At 61.4% G+C, this 23435-nt stretch overlaps 1 protein-coding gene across 1 annotated transcript in view; it reads left to right on the top strand.

The window, feature by feature from the left end:
- Positions 1–267: 267 nt before the first annotated feature.
- Positions 268–23435, top strand: part of SARDH (sarcosine dehydrogenase) — a 60778-nt gene continuing 37610 nt past the window's right edge. The window contains exons 1-12 of the mRNA XM_047093882.1: positions 268–519; positions 916–966; positions 3062–3421; positions 4741–4919; positions 5981–6160; positions 6853–6976; positions 7163–7263; positions 14127–14231; positions 15370–15499; positions 17977–18063; positions 18364–18454; positions 21514–21655. Coding sequence (XP_046949838.1) covers positions 3091–3421; positions 4741–4919; positions 5981–6160; positions 6853–6976; positions 7163–7263; positions 14127–14231; positions 15370–15499; positions 17977–18063; positions 18364–18454; positions 21514–21655 — 1470 coding nt within the window. The 5' untranslated portion in view covers positions 268–519; positions 916–966; positions 3062–3090. The remainder of the gene's footprint in view (positions 520–915; positions 967–3061; positions 3422–4740; positions 4920–5980; positions 6161–6852; positions 6977–7162; positions 7264–14126; positions 14232–15369; positions 15500–17976; positions 18064–18363; positions 18455–21513; positions 21656–23435) is intronic.

The raw sequence follows: 23435 nt of genomic DNA, 5'->3' as shown, positions 1-23435 counted from the left end.
TAACCCCTGTTTTAGCGATGAGGAGGTGAGGTCACCCGCCCCAACACCCAGGGTTAATGGGGCCTCGGGGTGCACAGCACTGCTCTGCGGCCCACATGCTTGGCGGCCCCGGCGGCCAAGAAGCCAGAGGCGGTGGGCGGTCCCTCCCGGCGGGGTGGGGGGCGGCGACAGGGGCGGGCCGGGGGCGGGCCGGGGGGCGGGCAGCCCGGTTCCGGCTGGGCTGCTGCTGAGGAGGAAGGAAGGGACGGCACCCTGCAGCCCCTGGGCCAGGCACTGGCAGGGGGCGCCAAGCGGAGCAGTGGCCGGCTGGAGGCACCGCCCACCCCGGGAGGGGCAGGGCCCGGGCCCTCCCCTGGGCGGGCGGGGTTGGGACAGATCAAGACTTCTCTCGGCCTCTGGCTGCAGGAACCTTCGGGCTGCGAGGGCGCGAGCCCTCCTCCACCAGGCGGAGGCTCCGTCCACCTCCTTCACCCCACAGCCCCTGAGGAGCGCTCCTCTGGCTCCGGCTTCACAGCTCAGGTGACGTTGTCGCTCAAGTCCCCACCCCGTCCTAATGCCCCCGCGCCCTGGGCTGCGCCGCGCCCTCACCCCGGGGAACACACGGGCCACGCTGCTGACCGGGCGGGAGAGGGTCAGCGGGGCCGGAGAGCGAGTTCACGTCGAAGCAGCTGCTTCGGGTGGGGGGAGCACCGGCGGCCCCGCGGCACTGGGAGAGCCCCAGGCCCCGCCCCCGCCCCCCGGGAGTCCCCGCGGGTCACCGGAGGGTGGGGAGGGGGCACGTGGCGGCCCCCGGGGCGGGAGGCACTCGAGCTGGCAGGACGGGAGCGGGGAAGGGGCAGCGCGGGCGGGCGCGGGGGCGGATGCCCAGCCTTGAACGTGCCCCACAGCCACGTGACGCCGACTTTCCACTGGCAGGGCGCCACTGTTGGGGGTTCCTGGAAGATTAGGGCACTTTGGAGACAGAAGGTAAGTTCAGATACGTGGCCGGGGAGCCCCTCTGTGGGCAGGAGGCAGGTGGGCCTTTAGACTGGGGGGCAGAGGGACTGAGGTGCCTTGTCGCCCCCACCCCGCTGGGGGGGGGGGGGTGGGGCGCCCGGGCAGCCCTGAGCAGCCGGAGAGCTGGGCCCCTCACCCGCGTCCCCACTGTTGAGGTGGAACAGGTGTGGCGGCGAGGCTCCCCTCCCGCAGACCAGGTCCCGGGAGAGCCTGCAGGCCTGGGCTGTGCTCGGCCACTCGGCCGCCCTGTGACCTTGGCCACCTTAGCCTTCCAGCACCTTGCTCTCCTCCCCTGTAAAATGGGGACAGGGGTCATACTGACCTGAGAGCATTTCTCGGTTGCTGAAGGAGGAAGTTTGGCACCTGGCACACTCTTGGAGACAGGTCTACTTTTTATTTTATTTACTTGTTATTTATTTATTTTTAAATTTTAATGTTTATTTATTATTGAGAGACAGAGAGAGAGAGACAGAGTGCGACTGGGGGAGGGGCAGAGAGAGAGGGAGACACAGAATCCAAAGCAGGCTCCAGGCTCCGAGCTGTCAGCACAGAGCCCGACACGGGGCTCTAACACGCAAACCACGAGATCATGACCTGAGTTGAAGCCGGACGCTCAACCGACTGAGCCACCCAGGCGCCCCAGAGGTCGACTTTTTAAATTCAGTTAACCAGGTCATAAATATCAGTCATGACTATGACTGTAGGTGGCACTCGTGCACCTCACGTTCACGACTAAATCCCTCTTGCTTGTCCTACTGACCCCAGAAGGGGGCCCGGGAGGCCCCTCCCAGCGGTCCTGTCCTCCCCGTGGTGGGCAGGATACATCCCCAGGGAGACACCTCTTGGCCCCTTTGCTCCTTAGGAGGGGGGCCTCCTGTCGTGTTCTTGTAATTGTGTGACTTTTCTGGTTGGGAGGGCTTCCTGAAGGAGGAGGGATTTGAGGTGAGCCCTGAAGGCCCCTGGGGGACACCGAGGAGGAGGCAGAGGGGCAGGGAGGGGGCTTCCCCTCCCCCCACCCCCACGCTCCCGTCTGTGTGCCCAGGTGACTCCTTCACCGCGGCCCCTGCCCCAGGCCCTCTGGGAATGACACCTCCCTCGGTCTCCCCCCCCCGCTGCCAAACCTGTCCCATCACCACACCGCCGTGCCGGGGGCTCTTCCTGCAGACCTGTGGGACGCGGGGTGCGGTGCTCAGGAAGATACTCTGCCCCGTGTCCTGAGCCCCCTCCCCCTGCAGCCTGCCTCTCCCCCTCCGGAGGTCATCTCTCTGGGTCCTGGATCCCCCCGACACCTGAGCTCCTGCTTGTCCTCAGCGCTCAGGTCCCCTCCCCGCTCCCTGCCCTCCCTCACCGGTGACCCCACTTCCCCAGGTCTCCTATCGGCCCCCTGCTCCCCACCTCCCCTGTGCCCCTGACACCCCCCATCCCCCAGCCCAGGGCCGGTGCTCTGTCACAGCCCGGTTCACTGTCCGTGTCCGTCCACGGAGGGCGAGGAGAGACGGACAGAAGCAGGCCACTGTCGGTGGCAGGTGGCAGGGTTAGCAAGCAAGGGGCCTCGCCACGAGGCCCGTCTCGGGGCCGGGAGACAGTGGGTCTCTGCACCCACCTGCCAGATCTAAGTTTCTGCAGCGGCCTTACGGGGCCCAGTCACTTGAACTGTCCAGAGGGTCCCAGTGACGCTTTGCTCCCTCGAGCCTTCGTTCCTGAAAACGGCTCCCATTGTGGGAAGGGGGGCAGAATGTACATTCCCGGGATGTGGGAGGGGGTGAGGGGCCTCTGACTGCCTGGGTCCAGCTCGTGGGTCAACCTGCAGTCATGTCCCCTCGATGACCTACTCCAGCAGCCCGCCCCTGGGCTGGCAGGGACCTCCTGCCTCCCACCAAGGTCGCCCTGGGCTCTCCAATGCCCACAGGCCCTCAGTCCCTGAGCACTGGGCTGCAGGTGCACTCGGGGCCCCGGGGAGGCGGAGGAAGGAGGGCCTGGAGGGCATGGGAGGCTGTCCCCCCGGGTATCACCTGGTGCCGCCCCCACCCCTCCGCGCCCCAGCCAGCCCTGGCTCTCTCCCCAGCTCCCTGCGGTGCTGAGTCTGGAGTCCCCATGGCCTCGCTGAGCAGAGCCCTGCGTGTGGCCGCCACATGCCCTCGCCGGAGCCGGACGTGGGGCCTGGGGCTGCGCGCCCTGACCGGCCAGGCCGGCCCCACCGCCGAGAAGAGTGTGCCATACCGGCGGACCCTGAAGGACCCCCAGGGCCCCTCGACGGCGGCCCGGGGCCCAAGCCAGCCCCTGCCCAGCACAGCCAATGTGGTGGTCATCGGCGGGGGCAGCTTGGGCTGCCAGACCCTGTACCACCTGGCCAAGCTGGGCGTGAGCGGGGCAGTGCTGCTGGAGCGGGAGCGGCTGACCTCCGGGACCACCTGGCACACGGCAGGTAGGGGCCGGGGCAGGGGGTGCTGGAAGGGGCTGATTCCGGGCTGGCAACCCGAGGCAGCCGCGCTGGAGGAGGAGGGACACGGAAGACGCGGGTTCACCCGAAGGTGGGGGGTCCTCCTGGCCCCCCACGTCTCTGAAGAGCAGAGGCGGGGAGGAGGGAGCGGGGCTGTCACCGGAGCTGGGGCCCAGACAGCTGTCTGTCCCGAGAGCGGAAACCCCTCCCCAGACAGAGCCACCGTGGATGAGGGGGGTCCTCCGGCGGGTCTAGAGCACAGACGGGGGAGGAGCCATCGGGGTGATGCAGAGCGGTGTCCTCCGTGGGCACCAGGTGCGTCCGTGAGTCTCAACCTGCTAGCTAGCCAGTGGGCACGCATGAAGCGCCTACGGTATGCACGCAGCCGACCCTCTGCCTTAACCCCGGGTCCTGGGTTAAGTTTGCCAGTTTCTGGGGGGTAAACACCCCCACCTTGGCTAACGTCATGCTGCCAGCGTGAGGTCACTGGACGTGGAGTTGGGAAGCAGTCCGGGCCTCGCGCTCAGGCCTGCACACCGCTGCCTCTGCCTTCCCACCGTCCCGTCGCTGTGAGACCGGCCTCAGCCCTGGCCACCCACGCCCCACGCTCTGCTCTGAATGGAGCAGCTTTGCTGCTCGACAGCCTGCACCTGGGCTTGTCGGTCCTGGGTCGGGGTCCTGGCCCCATCGCCACCTGCTCTGCTGTCCCGAGAGTGGAACTTTTGGTGCCATTTGATGTCACCGTAAGCTAATCATGCTGACCCCAGGGGCTGCTCTGTCAGCCTGTGACAGGCTGAGCCCTGGGCTTGGCACGCAGAAAGTGTTCGTAAATAGGACCTTCGATAGTGCCACACTCTGAGGTGCTCAGGGGCCAGGAGCCTGGTCCGCAAATCATCTTGGACCCTGTGATTTGTTTTTAAATTTTATTTATTCTTAGAGAGAGAGAGAGAGAGAGAGAGAGAGCGTGCACAGTGGTGGTGGGGTGGGGGTGGAGAGAAAGAGAGAGAATCCCAGGAAGGCCTCTCGCTGTCACCACAGAGCCCGACGTGGGGCTCAAGGCGGGGCTCGGCCTCACGAACCACGAGATGGTGACCTGAGCCCCAGTCGGATGCTTAACCGACCGAGCCCCCCAGGCGCCCGGCGCTGTGATTTCTTGCTCCTCTGCCTCTCCAATCCCCCATGGCCTTCAGAGGAAGACCCAGGCCCGCCGCCTGTTCCTTGGGAGCCCGGGGCCTGCCGGGAGGGAGGAAGGGGTGCCCCACCGCCTTGCCGGGAACTGATGGTGCCCGCCCCTTCCCGGCCAGGCCTGCTGTGGCAGCTTCGGCCCAGCGACGTGGAGGTGGAGCTTCTGGCCCACACCCGGCGTGTGGTGAGCCACGACCTGGAGGAGGAGACGGGGCTGCACACGGGCTGGATCCGGAATGGGGGCCTGTTCATAGCATCCAACCGGCAGCGTCTGGATGAGTACAAAAGGCTCATGTCGGTGGGTGGGAGCTCGGGCCTGGCACCGGCAGGGCGGGGACGGGACGGCACGGCTCAGGGAAGGAGCCCTTGCTGGCGGGCCGCCTGGGACAGGCGAGCCTTGGCACGCTCGCCTTCAAAATGGGACCGTGTTGTGGAGCACGGTCGCCGAGCCCCGGACACGGGGGAGGCCCCACAGTGGAGCTGTTACCGTCACCGGGCTGTGCTCAGGGGAGGCAGGATCAGTAGCAGGTCGCATTCACCAGGAGGCGTCCCCGACAAGGAGAAAGCTTTACGCTGCCGAAGAGCCTTGTATTGAGGTGGGGACATGGGTGAGGCCGGCTTCTCCAGCCATCGGTCCCCTTATAGAGCACCGACTGAATGCCCGCTCAGGGCGCAGTGAGCAGTGTGGCCAGCAGGGGCTCGTTGTCACAGGGATGCTGAGTCCCCTGGGACCCCAGGCTGCAGGCAGGGGCAGCTGGCTTCACCAGGGCAGGTGTGGGTTCCTGGGCAGAGGCGCTGGCCCCATTCGGCCTCACCCTGCCCCTGGGCTCGCTCGTCAGCTGGGACCGAGGCCTCCAAAGAAAGCCCCGGCCCCAGCCTTCCAGCCCAAGTTCCCAGCAGCTCCCTGAAGCCTCAGCCACTTTCATTCTGAGACAGAGAATCCGATTGGCTCAGCTTCTTTCTAGTTGGGTGGGGCGTGTCCCCTTGTGATACCTGGGGACACTTGATTGGCTGCCCGTGGGCCAATCAAATGTGCCGGTGTGGCCAGTCCTGCTAAGCCGGGGGCCTGGGACCCAGGATCGGGTTGGCCTCCTGGGAGCTGGTCCGACTGGGGAGTCTGGTCCTCAAGCCCAAAATGTTTGTTTCTGTAAGAAGCCCCTTCCTCACCAGAGACTGGTCTGAGCCCGTTAGGGGTGTCAACCACATCAGCCATTGTCACCCCATGTCCCCAGGGGAACTTCCTGGAGGAGGCAAGGTTGGAGCTGCAGCTCGGAGGCCCGGAGGCCCAGACGGGGAGGAGAGCGGCCAGAGGATATCTGCTCCCCGAGGGCTGACTTACTTGCCTTTGGGTCCCTCTAGTTGGGCAAGGCGTATGGCGTGGAGTCCCACGTGCTGAGCCCGGCCGAGACGAAGGCACTGTACCCGCTGATGAACGTGGACGACCTGTACGGGACCCTGTATGTGCCGCACGACGGTACGATGGACCCGGCCGGCACGTGTACCGCCCTCACCAGGGCTGCTGCTGCCCGGGGAGCCCAGGTACCAAAGGCCGCCTGGCCCTGTGCCCCCCGCTCCTGGCCCCAGGAACCCCAAGAGCCCAAGGAAAGGAAACAGGTGCCATTCTCTCTGCTGTGTGACCCTGGGCCGGGGGACGGCCTCTCTGAGCCTTTTGATCTGCTCCTGCAAAGGTGGGCCGTGCCTCGGGGGATGTCAGCCCTCCTTCCTTCCCCAAGGCTCTGGCCGTGCTAGACAAGGGAGTCCTCTCCAGATCTCTTCTTGTGTTTCTCGTCTTTTATCCGAGATAAACACAGAGTTGTAGAACTTATTGGAAAGGACAGAAAAGCAAAAGAGAAGAAATGAAAATCACCAAGAGGGGAAAAATGTTGAGATTTTAGTTTGACCCCAAATACGTGTTTAGGAAGAGACACTTGTATACAACGTGGAAGCAAGCCACACTGATCGGTGACCTTTTTACCGAAGGACTAGACCACAGACACCCGTTAGCGACTCGAGCCTTGCTTTTTAAAAGCCACTTTGTGAGAAAGAGCCCCGGGTCTGGGATCAAGTTCCCCAAGTCAAGGAGCTCCTGGGGCTAGTTTCCAGCGCCATGGTCTCCCCACTTCCCCGACGGTGCCCCAGGTCCCATCCAGGCGAGGCGGGGGGACGTCAGGGGTGATCAGCACCCTCGGGGAGCCCTGCATGGCTCTGGAAGCAGCCCCTCTCGCTCCCAGGTCATCGAGAACTGCCCCGTGACCGGCATCCGTGTGCGGACCGACGACTTCGGGGTGCGGCGGGTCGCAGCCGTGGAGACAGAGCACGGCTCCATCCAGACGCCCTGCGTGGTCAATTGTGCAGGTGAGCAGGACTGTCCCCTGGCTCTCGGGTGGCCACGCTGGCTGCTCCCTCAGCCGGGCCTTTCTCTGGGGGGGCGGGGAGGGGCCTGGGTGTGACGTAGAGGAATCGCCCCGGGACAGAGGTGCCTGCACGGGCGCCCCGCCCCTCAGGCACAGCAGCGCTGACCTATCCCTGCTCTGCCCGCAGGAGTGTGGGCCAGCGCCGTGGGCCGGATGGCCGGAGTCAAGGTCCCGCTGGTGGCCATGCACCATGCCTACGTCGTCACCGAGCGCATTGAGGGGATCCAGGTACATAGACTGTGGGAGGCGCGGGGACCTGGCTCTGAGCCCTAGCACTTGGCGGGTGGCTCGCCACCCTGAGCCTCAGCCACCTCATCTGTGAAATGGGCATCATAACCCCGGGTGTTTGGGGTGGGGTGACGGTTAAATGAAGTAACACGGGTGTGACCCTGCTGGTGCTGACTCCCTTGACCCTCGGGGCACAGCTCCGCACTGACGCCCAAGGTTGTCCTGCCTGGTGCAGTCAGTCAGTGCTTCGGCATGTTCTGTGCCCCAGGTACCTCTTCGGGGGACCCTCATGTGTCTGCGTCCCCCAGATATGCCCCGGGTGACAGTCCTGGCAAGGATTCCCCACCCTCAGGTCCTCCCCAGGGAGACCCCTCCACCCCTCCAGCCCTCCGTCCTTCTACCCCTTCATCCCTCCCCCCTCTTTCGCCTCTCCCTCCCTCCACCCCTTCACCCCTCCCTCCACCCCTCCCTCCAGCCCTCCAGCCCTCAGGCCGACCACCCTCCAGCCCTTGTCCTTCTACCCCTCCACCCCACCCCCCTCCCTAGGCCCCTCTCTCCCTCCCTCCACCCCAGCACCCCCCCCACCCCCATTTACCTACCATTCCATGTAACCCTCCCTCCTTCACCCTGCTCACACCCTGCAAACATCGCTGCGTCTCAGGCCCTATCCTAGAAACCAGGGCTGTGACGTGACGGAGAGAAGGACCCAGTTCTTGTCTGGGTGAAGCTGAGGGGAGGTACAGACAGGCAAAGGAGCAAATCCGGAGCAGACTGATGGGGGCGCAATGGCAGTGGTGGGGCAGGGCTCTGAGGAGGCCGGCACAGGGCTTCTTCCCGGACTCCCAGCCCAGGGAGGGAGTGCAGGAAGAGGGCAGGAGGAGGGCGGTGCGGGACCCACGGGCAGTTCAGAGAGGGGCCTGACGGTGGTGGTGGGAGAGTGGGAGGTGGGACCCCGCCAAGAGGGTCTTGGGAGCCTCCTCCCTGCCCTGGAAGAGCCTGGCTTCCCTCGTCAGTGGTTGGCTGCTAGGTGGCCTCCCCACCACTCCTGCCCCTGCCCCTGTTTGTGGACGAGTTTAATGTGATCCCGCCGAGGCCTCCAAAGGGCTGCTCTGTGCCACGTGCTCCCTGATTCTGTGGGGAGGACTCCCCGGGTGGCCGCCAGGGGTCGCCCTCAGGCCACCGTGGGCTCAGACCACAGCTGGGGAAAGCTGGGGACAGCCTGTGGGCAGGACAGGGGCTGTGTCCCGGGGAGGGATCACTCTCCTTGGGTGGCCACAGGGCTGTGCTACCCTGGGCACCCCTGAGGGTCTGACCCAGGCCTGAGTCCAGGCCAAGCAGTGCCCCCAGCTCCTCTGTGACCTGGCGCCTTCCCTCTCTGGGCCTGGTGTCTGTGGCTGACAAACAGAGTGCCTAGTGCTCTCTGCTGGTCTGGCTTTCCCACCAACCTCTGCCTGCTTCTGCAGAAGCTATTCTGCCCGGGCACAGAGCGATGGGAAAGCCCAGGCTCGGGGGCTGCACTTCAGCCCCCAATAACGCAGCCAGGAAAGTCATAGTGCTGGGTGGGCCTCAGTTTCCTTTTCTGCAAAACGAGCGATAACCATATGGACTGCACAGGGCTGCGTGAGGTGAAGGGCCAAACACGGTGCTTGGCCTGTAGCCGGTGGTGAGGATGACGATGACCAGGACCAAGGGGGCACAGAGGGGTCTGGCCAGCTGGTGCTTCAGAGGAAGAGATTAGGGAAAGCTGGAACGATCCGGAAGGCTTCCCAGAGGAAGTGGCCAACAGGTTTTGGATGGATGGGGGGCAGGAGAAATAATGCAAGGGAGTGGGCTGAGGTCCGGAGGCAGGGACATCAGTGGGACAGGGTCATACCTGTGGGCGGGGGGGGGGGGGGGCTTCTGCGTGGAGATGGCAGTGAGAGTGCCCAGAGGACGCCTCGGGGCTGAACTGAGCATGTGCTGGGCACTCAAGGCAGCTCAGTGTGCTGGGGCCAGGAGCTGGGGACGCTGATCCTGCTGGAGCAAAAGTCTGGGACTTCCCTGGCCACCAGGTGTCCCCACTGTCCTGCTCTATGGAGCTCCAGAGTTTCTGTTTCGCTTGTAGAGTGGTAGTGACAATGGAAGTAATGATATGATGATTACTGTTTCCGAAGTGCTCCGTTACGGAGAACTTCTTACACGTTCTTGACAACAGTCCTTCGACTGTTGTCTTCGACAATAGTCCTCCTAGTTCTCCAGCTAACTAGGAGACTGGAGTGGGAGGGAGGGGCATCCACCAGGTTATCCCTTTCGGTCTCTGCGTGGAGACGGGGCAGAGGAGTCCCACATCATGTGCCCGTCTCCAGGGTAAGTGGTCCATGAGGGAAGGCAGCTCCTCCAGAGCCAAAGGGCAGCAGGGGACGTGGTGTCTCCTGACTCTTGGTCAGTTTCTAAAGTGATTTTGGTTTGTTTTTGGTGAAATCAGTAGGCAGTGTTTACAATATAATGACAATGTAAATATTGTTAACTCCTGAGCAAAATAGTGTCTGACTTTTGTGTTTCCTGGAGTTATTGTTTTCCAGTTGCTCAGTTTTCTATGTAACTGTCACTAATTCTATCTATCTATCTGTCTATCAACATTACCTTCATCCCCCCAAACCCCATACCCATTTTCAGTCACTCCCCATTTCCCACCCAACCCTCAGTCTTAGATAATCACTAATCTGATTTCTATCTCTATGGATTTTCCTATTCTGGACATTTAATAAAATGAAATCATACCATATGCGACCTTTTGCGTCTGACTTCTTTCACTCAGTATGACATTTTCAAAGTTCATCCATGTGGTGCATGTATCAGAATTTCATTCCTTTCAATGGCTAACTAATATTCTATCCTAGACCACCTTTTATTTGTCCAGTCATCTGTTGATGGACATTTGAGTTGTTTCCACTTTTTGGCTGTTATGAATAATGCTGCTATGAACATTCATGAACATGTTTTTGTGTTGACATATGTGTTCATTTCTCTTGAGTAGATATCATGGAGTGGAATTGCTGAGTCACATAGTAACTCTATGTTTAACTGTTTGAGGAACCGTCAGATTGTTTTCAAAGCACATGCACTGTTTTACGTTCCCACGCACAGTGGGTGAGGGTTGTGACTTCTCCAAGTCCTCGCCACCACTGGTGATTCTCTCTCTTTGATCCCAGCCATCCTAGTGGGTGTGAGGTGGGATCTCACTGGGGTTTGGAGCTGCATTTCCCTACTGGCTAATGATGGCGAGCGTCTTCCCATGTGCTTACTGGCCATTCGTGCATCTTCTTTGGAGAAATGTCTATTCAGACACCTTGCTCATTTAAATTGGGTTACTGGTCTTTGTATTGAGTTATAAGAGTTCCTGTTATATGCTGGGTACAAGTCTTTTATCAGATTTATGCCTTCCAGATACTTCCTCCCATTCTGTGGGTTGTCTTTTCCCTTTCTTGATGGAGTTGTTGGCAGCACAAAACGTCTTGATTTTGGTGAAATCCAACTTACGGATTGTTTCTTTTGTTGCTTGTGCTTCTGGGGTCATATTTCAGAAGGCATTTCCTAACCCAAGGCCACAAAGACTTACTCCCATGTTTTCTTCTAAGAATCGTATAGTTTAGCTCTTACTCTTAGGTCTGGGACCCACTTTGACTATGGTTCGTGTATGGTGTGAGGTAGGGGCCCAGCCTCCTTCTCTGCGTGTGGCTGTCCAGCTGCACGGGCACCATGTGTTGACGACCGTGGCTTCCCCCTCGCCTGGCCTTGGCATCCTTGTGGAAAAGCAGTGACCATAAACATGCGGGTTTATTTCCGGACTCTCAACCCCATTCCAGTGATTTATATGCGTATCCTTGTGTTAGTGTCTTGATTACAATGGTTTTGTAGTGAGTTTTGAAATCAGGAAGCGTGAGTCTCCCAGCTTGGTCCTTCTTTTTCAAGATGGTTTTAGCTATTCTGGGTCCCTTGCGTTTCCATGTGAATTTTAGGATCAGTTTGTCGATTTCTGCCAAGAAGCCCGCTGCGATTTTAACGGCGATCGTGTTGAATCTGGATCCGTTTGGAGAGCACATCATCTTAGCAATATCAAGTCTTCATTTTGTAATCATGGGATGTCTTTCCACTCGTTCAGGCCTTCTTTAATTTCTTTCAAAAATATTGCTGAGTTTTCAGAGTACAAGTTTTGCACTTTTGTTGAATTTGTGGGTATTTTAAAATTCTTTCTGATGACGTAGGTGGAATTATTTTCTTAATTCATTTTTTTTTTTTTGCTCATCATTAGTGAAGTGAAGAAATACAATAATTTTTGTCTGTTACACATTGATCTTGTATCTTGCCACCTTATTGAACTATTTTGTTAGTTGTAACAGTTTTTTAGTGGGTTCCTTAGGGGTTTCTATATGTAAGATCACGTCATCTGCAACAAGAAAGTTTTGCTCCTTCTTCCAATGTTAATGCCTCTCATTATTTTTTCTTGTCTAATTGCTGCCTCAGCTAGAACCTCTGATATGATGCTGAGTAGAAGTGGTGAGGTAGACATCCTATCATTAGGCTAACCTTAAAGGAAGAGCTGAAAATAAGTATGTTTTAGCTGTGGGTGTGTCTTAGGTACCCTTTGTCAGGAAGTTCCCTCCTATTTCTAGATTGCTGAGTGTTTTTGTCATGAAGGGTGTTGGAAATCCTTTTTCTGCATCTATTGAAATGATTGGTTTTCATCCTTTAGTCTGTTGCTATGGTGTATCGCAAGGATTTATTTTCAGATATCAAGCCAACCTTGCATTCCTGGGATAACCCCCATTAGGTCATGGCATACACTCCTCTTGTATGCTGCTGGGTTCAGTTGGCTGGTATTTTGTTGAGGTTATTTGCATGTATGTTCGTAACTGTCACATTTCCGCCCCCCCCCCCCCAACATTTCAACATGTCTGTCAACTAGCTCTCAATAGTATGTTCTGCACAACTTGTGCATACCAGAGAAATCACATACGGTCTCTATGTCCCATTCTCCCTGCCCCGGAGGAAGCCTTCTGCTCTTCTGAGTGGCTCTTTTCTGGGCTGTCTGCCTCTTGGCCTCTGCTCAGCTCTGACCCTGGGGCCGTCTTCACGCCTCTTCTGTTTGGATCCTTGGCGTGCATGCGCTCTGGTTGCTTACTGAGAAGGGGCACATGGGAAGTAAAATGTTTTTGTGTTCATCCATGTCTGAAATAATCCTTATTCTTTCCGGACACTTGATTGAGGGATTGACGGGGTCTAGAATTCTCCATCTAAAATTGTCTGTGGATAGGGCGCCTGGGTGGCTCAGTCGGTTAAGCACCAGACTTCAGCTCAGGTCGTGATCTCACAGTTTGTGAGTTCGAGCCCCGCGTCGGGCTCTGTGCTGACAGCTCGGAGCCCGGAGCCTGCTTCGGATTCTGTGTCTCCCTCTCTCTCTGCCCCTCCCCCGTTCGTGCTCTGTCTCTCTCTGTCTCAAAAATAAATAAACGTTAAAAAAATTTTTTTAAAAATAATAAATAAAATAAAATTGTCTGTGGAATTTTGGAGACTCCACTCCAGGTCCTTCGGCCTCCAGGATGCTATTCCCATGTTTCACCCCAGCATGCCTCAGTGCCGGCCTGTCCATTCATGGGGCGTGATAGGACTCCTTTAATATGGAGATTCATGACTTTCAGTCTGAGAAGTTGTCCAGGTTCATTGCTCTGATGTTCCTCTACTCCATTTCCTCTGTCTTTCTGGAACCCCCGATAAGGTGGATGTTGGACCTTTAGGGTTGACCTTGTGATTTCGTTATTTTTTCCTTTCCCGATTTCCATTTCTTCATCTTGTTTAGCTTCCTATATGGAAGATGGTCTTATCCAACCCGCCTGTTGCATTTTTCATTTTGATGATCATCTCCTGTTTCGAGACCTCTTTCTTGATCTGGGATTGTTCCTTTTCCATGGCACCTTATTTCACGGACCCAGTCTTGCCACAGCTCCGAAGTCCCCGGTTTCGCTTTTAAGTCCACAGGCCGACTGGAGGCTTGGAGAGGGAGGGCATCTCACAGGGGGTGAGGGTGAGCCATCCTTTTTGGCGAGCGGCCCTGGTGTCAGCATCTGGAGCCTTCCACGGGCCACTGCGTGTCTCCACAGTAGGGTCCCCGGGCTGCTGTCTAGGGGGAACAAGAGCCCACTCCTCACCACCCCGAACCTGGAGACTCACTTCTCCAGCCCGTGGGGCTGTCCCCAGGCTGGGCCTTAGCTGGGGAGGACGGAGGGGATCTGGGCCCACTGCTTTGAAGAGACCCTGGCCTGTCTTCCCGTTCACACACATTCTCTTTGTCTCCCACTCACACATGTGCACACGCATGCACACATTCTCACATTCACACGTGTGTGCACACACACAATGCACTCTGCCCGTCGGCCCCTGCAGAGGGAGCTGGGTTGCCACAAGCTGGGTCTCTACGGATTGGAGGGGATGGAGGGTGGCACTGGCTCGACTTGTGCAGTCTCCCCGCCCCAAACCCGAGCTGGGGCATGGCCTCCGCTCCACACCCTCCAGCGTTGGTTCCTTTCTCCTGCGTGCGCTTGTCCCCCCCCATGCGCTTGTCCCCCCGCGGCTCTCCTAGCGTTGTGGGCTACACCTCATCCCTCTCGCCTCGCTCTCCCTACGGCTGCTGTTTTATGGGGTTTGGGGAAGGGGAGACTTGAGCGGGGGTGGTTTGTCCACAGTGTAGCCTGAGACCCCGGGTCCACTCTGCCCTCCTACAAAAAGGAGGCACCATAGTCCACCGTGGGCCTGTGCCCCCTGGTGGAGGTACTGGACCCACGGCCCAGCCCTGGCTGACCCTGAGGCCTCTCTGCTCTGCCTTCCAGAACATGCCGAATGTCCGCGACCACGATGCCTCTGTCTACCTCCGCCTCCAAGGAGATGCCTTGTCTGTGGGTGGCTATGAGACCAACCCCATCTTCTGGGAGGAGGTAAGACACAGAGGGATCGGGGAGGGGAGTGGTTCAGGGCTGCGTCTCAGTGTGAAGAAGCCTTCCTCCAGGAAGCCCACCTTCCTGAAGCTCCTCGGGTGCACACCTGAGAAATGGCAGGTCCCTGGGCCCCAGAAGGGCCAACCCGGTTTTCTCTGAACGTGGCACACAGGTAGACCCAGACCTGGGGCAGGGAGAGGGCTGGCCTCAAACAGCAGTAGTTACAGGCTGTGGAGATGTCAAATCCCAGCTTTGGAAGACGACAAAAACATTAAAACCCTGTGTCCACAGCAAACAACCCTGAGCCCGGACCCACGGCAGTGGCGTCTGTCCGGGCCCCGCGGCTCTCCCGGCAGCTTCTGGGGCTGCATGGAAGTCGGGCGGCCCCCTCGGCCCCCTCGAGCACGCCTGGGCCGCCCCCGCTCCTGGGTTCATGCAGACATCGAATGATTAAGTGACAACCTTGGGTCAGATTCTGTTTTACTTCCTGGGGACAGAGGGAGAGCAGCACGAAAGCCCCTGTCCCGGGGTGCCTGTGTTTGGGCGGGGAGACCCACAGTAAACAGACAAGCAGCGGTGACCTGTGCTGAAGGAAGCCAGCGGGTTGGGAACAAGCCTCGTAAGAGTGGAGGCCTATGCTTCGTGCCGTGGTCAGGCAGGGCGCCCCGAGGAGGTGACGTCAGAGCAGAGCCCCCCTGGAGAGAGCACGGTCGGTGAGGAGCTGCCTCAGACTGAGGGTGAAGGCCCCGAGGTCTGGCCAAGCTTGTCCTTGAACTGAAGGAAGGTCAGCGTGGCCGTGGGCCAGTGATGGACGGGGGCAGGGCCTGCCCTTGTAGGCCTCGGTGGGCCACAGAGTCACAGGGAGCCACAGGGCTCCTGGAGACCAAGAGAGGGCATGGTCTGACTTAGGAGAAGGTCGAAGGAGGGTAGGAAGGCAGGGTGACCAGGTGGAGGCCATTGCAAGAGTCTAGCGCAGAGCTGGGGGGCCTGGGTCAGCACGGGGGAAGGGAGGGGACGGGCCCCACTGATGGGTTGGTGCAGGAGACCTGAGGGGCCCAGCCCTGTCACCCCCCCTAACCCAGGGGAGACTGGCCGGGCTCGGCTCCCACTGGGCGGCTCCCCCCACCCGCCTCCCCAGGTGTCAGACAAGTTTGCCTTTGGCCTCTTTGACCTGGACTGGGACGTGTTCACCCAGCACATCGAAGGTGCCATCAACCGCGTCCCAGTGCTGGAGAAGACGGGGGTCAAGTCCACAGTCTGTGGCCCAGGTGAGTGAGGAGGCTGGAAGCAAGGGCAGGCATGCTGGGTCCTTCTGCCCGAGACCGAGGCTGGCCTGTGTCGGGCACGGACGTGGGCCGTCCCTGCCGCGAGCAGGACAGACACGACACCCCTGTTGCCGTCCCAGCAGAAGCACTGGGACTCCCACTGGGTGTCTCCCCCACCCCCTCTTTCTTCCTGGCACACACACGGTCCCTTTAATCCTCAGTCAAGGCAAAAACACGGGTAGGGCAGGCCTTGCCCCATATCAGGCCTGGGGAGATAGGTTCGGAAAGACACAGTGTTGTCCAAAGAGGAAACTTTGTGTCTGAGGCTCTGGGTGCCTCAGTGTCCTCGTCTGTGAAATGGGTGACAGCGTACCCACTCAGCAGGAGTGGACCAAGGAGGAGAAGCCACACGTGAGGTGCGGGGCACGGCCCGGACCATCAGACTGCCGTCAGTCCTGAGGGGAAGGGGTGAGCCGGAGGCCGGAGAGTAACGGGTCATCCACAGGCATGCAGGGGGTGAGGGGCCGGCCAGGACAGGAGAGGGGAAGGTTCTGATGCCCAGGGGCCTGTGGCCTGCCGGGGGGGGGGGGGGGGGGGCCAGCCCTCTCCGCCCGGTGCCCCTGGAGCCGCTTGGATCTGTTGGGCTCGTGAGGCGGCCCAGCCGCGGTGGGCAGGATGGACGTGCCCCTGAGTGCTGGACTCGGGGTGCAGGGCGTGGGCGGGGGGCCGAAGGCTCGCTGCCCTTCCCCCCGCAGCTTCCCCGGGCTTGTGTGGGGCTGGAATGAGAAGCACAGGCCTGAAACGATCCCAGGGGCCCGAGTCACCCGGGAACATCCTCTGTTTAATTGGACTGGGGAGTCATTGCTCCCAGGGAGCCCTATCTGGGGGGGATGTGTGTGTGAAGACATCTTGTGTCTGGCTTCCGGCCTGTGGGGGAGGGTTCGCGGGGAACAGAGCGCTTCCCCTTGCCAGGGAGGACGAGAGCGGTCAGTGGCCTTTGGCTTCCAGAACAGAACTGGGAAGTCCCAGGCCCCCTTGACTCCGGGGCATCCGGGGGCGGGCAGAGCTCCCATTCCGGGTCCCAGGGGTCCCGGCCAAGGTGGGGGCCCCGTCTGTGCTGCCCAAACATCCCATCATTCTGCATCCATCCCCAAGCTGCTCGGTCGTGAGTCATTGGCTGAACGTTCTCGTCCCCCCCCCCCCCCCCCCCCACGAAGCTCTCTCCTCAGATGCCCCGTGAGGTTGTCCTCACCTTCCTGTCCGCCTGGAAACATCCCCAGCCCTCCCGAAGCGCTCCCCGGGTGGGTGACCCAGCCACACCACTGTCACCCTCACCCTCGCCGCCCCTGTGCCCCCTGCCACCGCCAGACACCCCCCCCTCCTCCCCCAGGGCCCGGGAAGCTCCCGACCTTCCTCACACGGGGTCGTGTCCGTCCCCATCCCGCGCGGGACAGACCCGCGCAGAGGCTGAGAACTCCGGCTGGGGGTCAGGCAGCCCTGAGCCGGCTCCTGGCTCCCTGCTTCACTGGTAGGGTGACCCAGTTCCCGCATCTGTTCCACAGTTAGTGACCATGGTGCCTACCAGAAGGGTCACTCACACCGCCCCTCCTCCCGTCGTCATTTCTTCCCAGACATTCTCTGTTTTGCTTATTTGCGTATTTACCGTCCCCTCTCGTCAGCTGCCTGAGGGGTGGGAGCAGTCGTGGTCGGAGCCGAGCCCTGGGCACATTCCGGGGGGCGGCAAGTATTTGTAGATGGACTGACTCGGCCCTGTGAAGTCAGTGCCGTGATCCCCGTTTTACAGACGAGGACACTGAGGCTCAGAGAGGTGAAGTGACTCGGCCAGGGTCACAGGGCTACGAGAGGGTAAAGCAGGGCTCAAGCCCAGGATTGTGGCTACAAAGCTCAGCCCTTTATAATGATTTCCCAAGGGTCCCTTGCCCTCCGTGCTCTGGGTTCCGCCTGTGACACACCTTCGGCCAACAGAGCAGAAGCCCCCGTCCCTCTCCCGGAGAACTTGGGGTCAGCCCTTCATTCAGGGACATTTATCGAACACCTGCTGTTTGCTGGGCCCCATGCTAGGCCTTGGGACACAGTACTGAGTGGAGCCCCGTCCCTGCCCTCATGCACTCGTGGTCTAGTGGGCGAGAATGACCAGCAGTGACGCGGCAGGAAGGTGGCGCCCTGTGACGGGGGCTTGAGGGAAAGGCCCCTCCTCGGCAGGAGGCAACCCTGGATGCCGCAGAGCAGAACCCGGTCCCGGCAGGGTGGTTCTGGCAGTAAATGCTGAGGAGCTCGGGAGCGTGGCAGGAGCAGTCAGGGAGGCCCCCCGGAGGAAGTGGCATTGAGCGGCGTGGTGAGGATGGGGAAATCTGGGTGAAGGGGCAGCGGCAGACCCCGCTCCGATCACTGCCCTCTCGGGAGACCCCGCCCCGGGTGCATATGGCCCGGGGAGAGCTTCAGGCCCCCCTCCCTTTCAGAGTCCTTCACACCTGACCACAAGCCCCTGATGGGGGAGGCACCTGAACTCCGAGGGTTCTTCCTGGGCTGCGGTTTCAACAGTGCAGGTGCGTGTGAGAGGCCCCTCCTTGACACCCACCACCCTGATCTTAAAGCTCCCCCAGGCAAAAAAAAAAAAAAAAAGGTTCCCCGGGCAGAGTGTGGGGGGCTCAGGAGCACAGCGGCCCCTGGCAGGGGTGAGGGCAGAGGAGGGCCGCAGGGAGGGGTGAGGTCCTGTTAGCAGAGTACAGCACCCCAGGTGTGAGATGCAGGGTTCGGGGGGTGATGCTGGCTGTGGACACGGAAGGGGCATGATACTGGGGTGGGGGCTCGGGCGGACGGCAGACCTCTGGCCCTACTCCTCCTAGGAATGATGCTGGGCGGCGGCTGTGGGCAGGAGCTGGCCCACTGGATCGTCCACGGGCGCCCAGAGAAGGACATGTACAGCTATGACATCAGGCGAGTGTGCACCAGAGACCGTGGGCGGGGCGGCTGCTTACCGGTGCCCTGGGATTAGGTAGAGCCGGGTATACAGCGAGGGCTGTTTAGAAAGGAGCCTTCTCTGAAATCCAGAGGGCTTCTTGGAAGAGGCGCCAGTAAGGGAAGAAGGGGGAGAAGGCTGCCAGCAGGGGCGGTTCTGCAGGTGCCCGGGGTTTGGCAGATTCACGGCCCTTGGCAGTTTCCGGGATTTCTTGTCCCAGTGTCCTCCTCGACCCGCCGGGTGGCTCCAGGATCAGCAGCGGGATCGCCTCATCCCATTTGGCAGATGGGGAGACTGAGGCCTGGGGAGCAGGAGGGACCCCACGCGTTGCCCAGGGAGTGAGGCTGAGTTGGGTGGTTATGATCAGTGCGTGCGCAGCAGCTGGGAGTCAGACGGCCCCGAGCCCAGATGCCAGCTGAACATTCACGTCCAAGGTGGCGGGAATACATCAGACCCGGTGCCCGGCGCTCTCCTCACCGTAGCCCCGGGTAATGACGCGCGTGCTGCTAATGTCGGGGGCAGCCAGGGCGTCTGTGTAGGCATGACTCTCTGTGTCACGTCTGCAAGGAAACGCTAGACAAGCCTGAGCCGGGGGGGGGGGGGGCGCTGTCGTCAGAGCAGGGGGAGGGGGTCCTGGTCTCCATCACCCTCTGCAGGCGGGGCGAAGGCACTCACTCCCAGGCAGGGTCCGGAGGGTGGGTGTTGGTGGGGCCGGGGTGTCGTGCAGGGGGCAGTCGAGGCGACGGCTTGGAGGGGCGCCCCTGTGGGCAGGCAGCCCGTTCCGTTACTGCTCCTGGCAGACAGCCTCCCTGGGGAGACCCCAGCTGCCCGGGGTGGGGGGGGGGTGCTGGGGTGCTGGTTCCGCTCAACATGCCCCCTGCTCCTCTGCTAACCTCACCCCTTCCTGGCCTGATGAAGACATTAGACCCGCTGGGGAAGGGGGGGGGGGATGTCTGGCCCCCACAGAGGCAGACAGACAGACACTGAGATTCCCCCACGGCCACCCCCTCCACGGCGCCTGGCACAGCTCTGCTCTGTGGCTGCCTCCGAGCCCGTCTGGGGCTGCGCCCACGCGCTCCCGAGAGAGGAATGTTCCAGAAATGATAGCTTCAAGGGGCCTCGGGGATGGGCCGGTCCAAGCCCCTCCTGCTACAAACGGCGAGAAGAGGCACCGATGTGGGAGGCCGCTTGTCTGAAGTCGCCCCGTGCGGGCGCCAGAGCGGGTAGGGACACAGCGCCTCGCCTCCCTCGGGGGCGAGGGCTCCGGCACAGGAACAGACCGCCGCGTCGGGGCTCACCCCAGGCCTCGGCGGGCGGCCTCCCGGTGCCGCAGCGTCCACGGCTGCAGAACGGGGCTGGCATGCCTGCCCCCCTCCTGGGCTGGGGGAGGCCTGGCGGGGAGGGGGTGCACGGTCCTGGATTCAGCGGGAAGCCCCGAGGCTGCCTGTGAAACCCCTGCCCGGTTAGGAACGGGTCTGGGCCTCCCGTCGTCAGCTGCCTTGCCTGGCAGGAGTGTTTTGTGGGCTGGTTCGTGGCGGGGAGGCTGGGCCTGGGCGTCACAGGCTGGGAGGCAGATGGTATGGTGGGGGGAGGGGGGGGTGGGGAGCCCCTACGAGCTGGCGCCTGGGGGGGGGGTAGAGGGAGGGCAGTGAACTAGCCCACTCACCCTTGTGGCTCCGGCAGAGGGTTTCCCCATCTGTGAAATGGGGGTGATGACTCACCTCTCGGTGGAGCGCATCTGGGACTCGCTTGTACGCGTCCCGGTGCCTGGCACGGGCAGGGTCTGGGGTGTAGGCCGTGACTGTTAGTGAAAGCCCTTGGGTCCGAGTAACCGGGAGGAGGCATCATGGTTTGAGCGCTGAGGGTGGCCGGACCCTAGCCCCGGCTTGGGCCCCCTGCTCCCAGGAGGAGCGCTGAAGCCAGCCTGCGTGGCCACAGGGAGGGGCCCATTCCCCTGCCGATCCCTGGTCGTGCTCTGGCTGAGCTCGAGCCCACGCCCCTGCCATGCACACGTGCGCACAGACGTGAGCCGAGGCGGCAGTCCTGGGCGACGGGGAACCTGCCGGAGGGGCCGTGGAAGGGCCGTGTCTGTGCGTGCAGGGATCACCCGGCCCCGCCCCAGATCCAGCTTCCTCTTTTGTCCTGGGGGCGTGAGGAAGGAAATCCAGGACTCCCTCTTCCCACTTCCCGCTCCCCACCCCCAGCCAGGACTCTCAAAGCAGCGAGGAAGGTCACCAGTCCGGTCCTGGGAGAACCATGCCAGCTCCTGGTGACTGGGTCTGAATCTGACCAGAGTGGCCATCAGCCTCCTAGCCCCCTTCCTGCCCGCCTCAGCCCCTCCAAAGCCGGCCAGGCATTTCCAAACCCCGCACCCCAGCACGCTTCTCCTTCAGGAACTCCCTAGACCCCTTGGCCTGGCTCCGTGGCTCCCTCCCCTGCCCTGCAGCTCATCCCAGAAGCTCCCGGCTCTGCTCAGTGCCCAGTGCCGGCTGGATCGCCCCTCGTGTGCAAATGAGTCAAACCAGGGGGCAGCGTGAGGCCGCACTGAAGATTGAGACAGGTTCTCGCACACAGCACTCACCCCTGGGCCGACAGCAGGAAGGGGCCCCTTGGACGATCGCAGCGACTCGCGATAATATCCATAACGATAAACTCACATCCGTAGCCCCGCCCCCTGCCCCCACCAGAACATCGTGCTCGCTAGAACTGCGTGCAAACTGAGAGTCAATTAGCCCCGGTGAGGCTCCGACAGGCCTCACGGAGGATGGAACGTGGATGGGGAGGAGGGCCGGGAGGGCGCGTGAGATGCCAGCGGGTGGACAGTGAGGGAAGGGACGGATGGGGATGCGGTGTCGCAGTGAGGAGGCCTAGCTGCCCAAGGCTCCAGGGCGGGAGACTAGAGCCCGGACCCCCTCCCGAACCCATGCCCCAGGGAGGACTCTGGTGGAGGGATGAGGGTCCGGTTTGGCCCCCGGTCCTTGGCCGGCCCTTCCCTCACAGCCCCCGAGGCAGTGACCGGCCCCTCCGCCCGCCACAGGCGTTTCCATCACCTGCTCACCGACCACCGCCGCTGGATCCGCGAGCGCAGCCACGAGTCCTACGCCAAGAACTACTCTGTTGTGTTCCCCCACGACGAGCCCCTGGCGGGGCGCAACATGAGGACAGACCCCCTGCACGAGGTACCACACCCCGACGAGCGGTCACTCTCGGGGAGTCCGGGGCACTGGGGCGACGGAAAGGCGTGCTCTGGGCCGGGTGAGGTGACGCGGTGGCTCGGCCATTCCCAGCTCTCACCAACGGAGCGTGCTCGGAGCGCACACCCCGGCATCTTCCCTAACTGCCGACGGCGGTCGTGGGGGGCGGGGGCACCGGCCCGTGTGTGCGGCCACCCATCGGGGACGGGCACTGACAGAGAGCAGCGTAGCCCCAGAGACATGTGTCCTGCGCGTGGGGCCTGCTTGGGATGCCTTTCCTCCCCGGCAAGCTCCTACTCGTATGACGAAACCCACTGTCAGGTGCCCTCCCCGGAGCCCGGCCTTGGCACTCTCCCAAGCCCCTGACGGTCCCCTTCCTCGTGCTCCCAACCCACCTCCGTGTCCCCTCTCCCACCCCCATCTTGTGCTGCAAGCTGTGCTCATCTAGGGCCCCGGGAACAGGAGCTCTGCCCTAGTCTCTCCGGTTCTGAGCACTGAGCACGGAGCCTGACTTTTAATACGTGTTCAGGGGTGTTTGTTGAATGGAGGCAGGCAGGCTCTGAGGCTGAATAACGGAACCTCCGCACCTGGACCCCAGAGGGACCCGGCCTCCACTGCCCTGCCCCTCAGCTGAGCTTAGTGGGCCAGCTGGGATCTCGGGCCACGGTGACCCCCGGCTCCCCTCTGCCGTCCCGGGTCACCCCGTCCCGACGGCCCCAGAGCTTCCCCGACAAACACGGGGGCTGCCTGACTTGCGCTGGAAGGAGATGGGCTCAGAAGCGCCCACCTCTTGTCCGCGCTGTCAGCCCTGCTCGCGACACCCCCCCAGCCACGGCCGGTTTTATTAGAGGCGGCTACGCCCCTATTTTCCCTCCCTGGGAAGGTGACCTCCTCCTCGATCCACGGGACCCCATCACTCATGCCGGGGGATTTTCTTGTGTTGAGAACTGCCCCTGTGCTGCCCCCTGGGGTGTCCGAGGAGGACATTTCTTGGTGCCACCGTTGGCAGTGTCCTCTTGGCCACTGCTCTGCCCGCTCAGGGTGTGGGTGTGTCCTTGGGAGGCAGTGGGTGGGTCGGGGGCCGCGGGCGCCTGCGCACTTGCCTGCCTCTGCCAGACCCAGCTTCCGAGGCTGCTCGGCCCGGGGCTCTGGGCCCTCCTGCCAGTCCGACAAGGCTGCCCGTGGCCACGGGGCCCTTCCAAACTTGAGGGCGGAGATGATCGTTTTTCCCCAACCCGAACTCACAGTCAAAGAAATCTGCCGTGATGTCACTTAATTGTGTCCGTGTGATATTGTGACTTATGATAAGAAATAGGAATTCAGTCTTCGTCCAGTCCATTTCTGGCGCAGCGTTCCCCCAACCCTTGGAATTTCCTAAATGGCGAGGGCCACAAAGACGGAGAGGCCGGAGGTGGCCTCAGTCACCAGTGGCCACCGAGGCAATCAGCCGTGCCCGTATCACGGAGCCTCCATAAAAACCCAAAAGGAGGGGCTCAGAGAGCTTCCGGGTTGGTGAGCACAGGGAGGTTTGTGCACAGTGGCACCTGGAGGGGCACGGAAGCCACACGCCCTTTCCCCACACCAGGGGCTACTTTCCTCTTGCATCTGGCTGTCCCTGAGCTATAACCTTCTAGAAACACCAGCCATGCAGTGGGTAAAACGTTTCTCTGAGTCTTGTGAGCGGCTCGGACAAATGCATCCAGCCCGAGGAGGGGGCCTGCTCTATAGCCGGTCGGTCACCAGTCTAGGTAACCTGGAGGGACTC

Source organism: Lynx rufus, unplaced genomic scaffold (assembly GCF_022079265.1).
Source record: "Lynx rufus isolate CCGP_SWC_20201006 ecotype Redwood Valley unplaced genomic scaffold, mLynRuf1.p SCAF_36, whole genome shotgun sequence".
Taxonomy (NCBI): Eukaryota; Metazoa; Chordata; class Mammalia; order Carnivora; family Felidae; genus Lynx; species Lynx rufus.
This window is presented reverse-complemented; position numbering and strand designations above follow the sequence as displayed.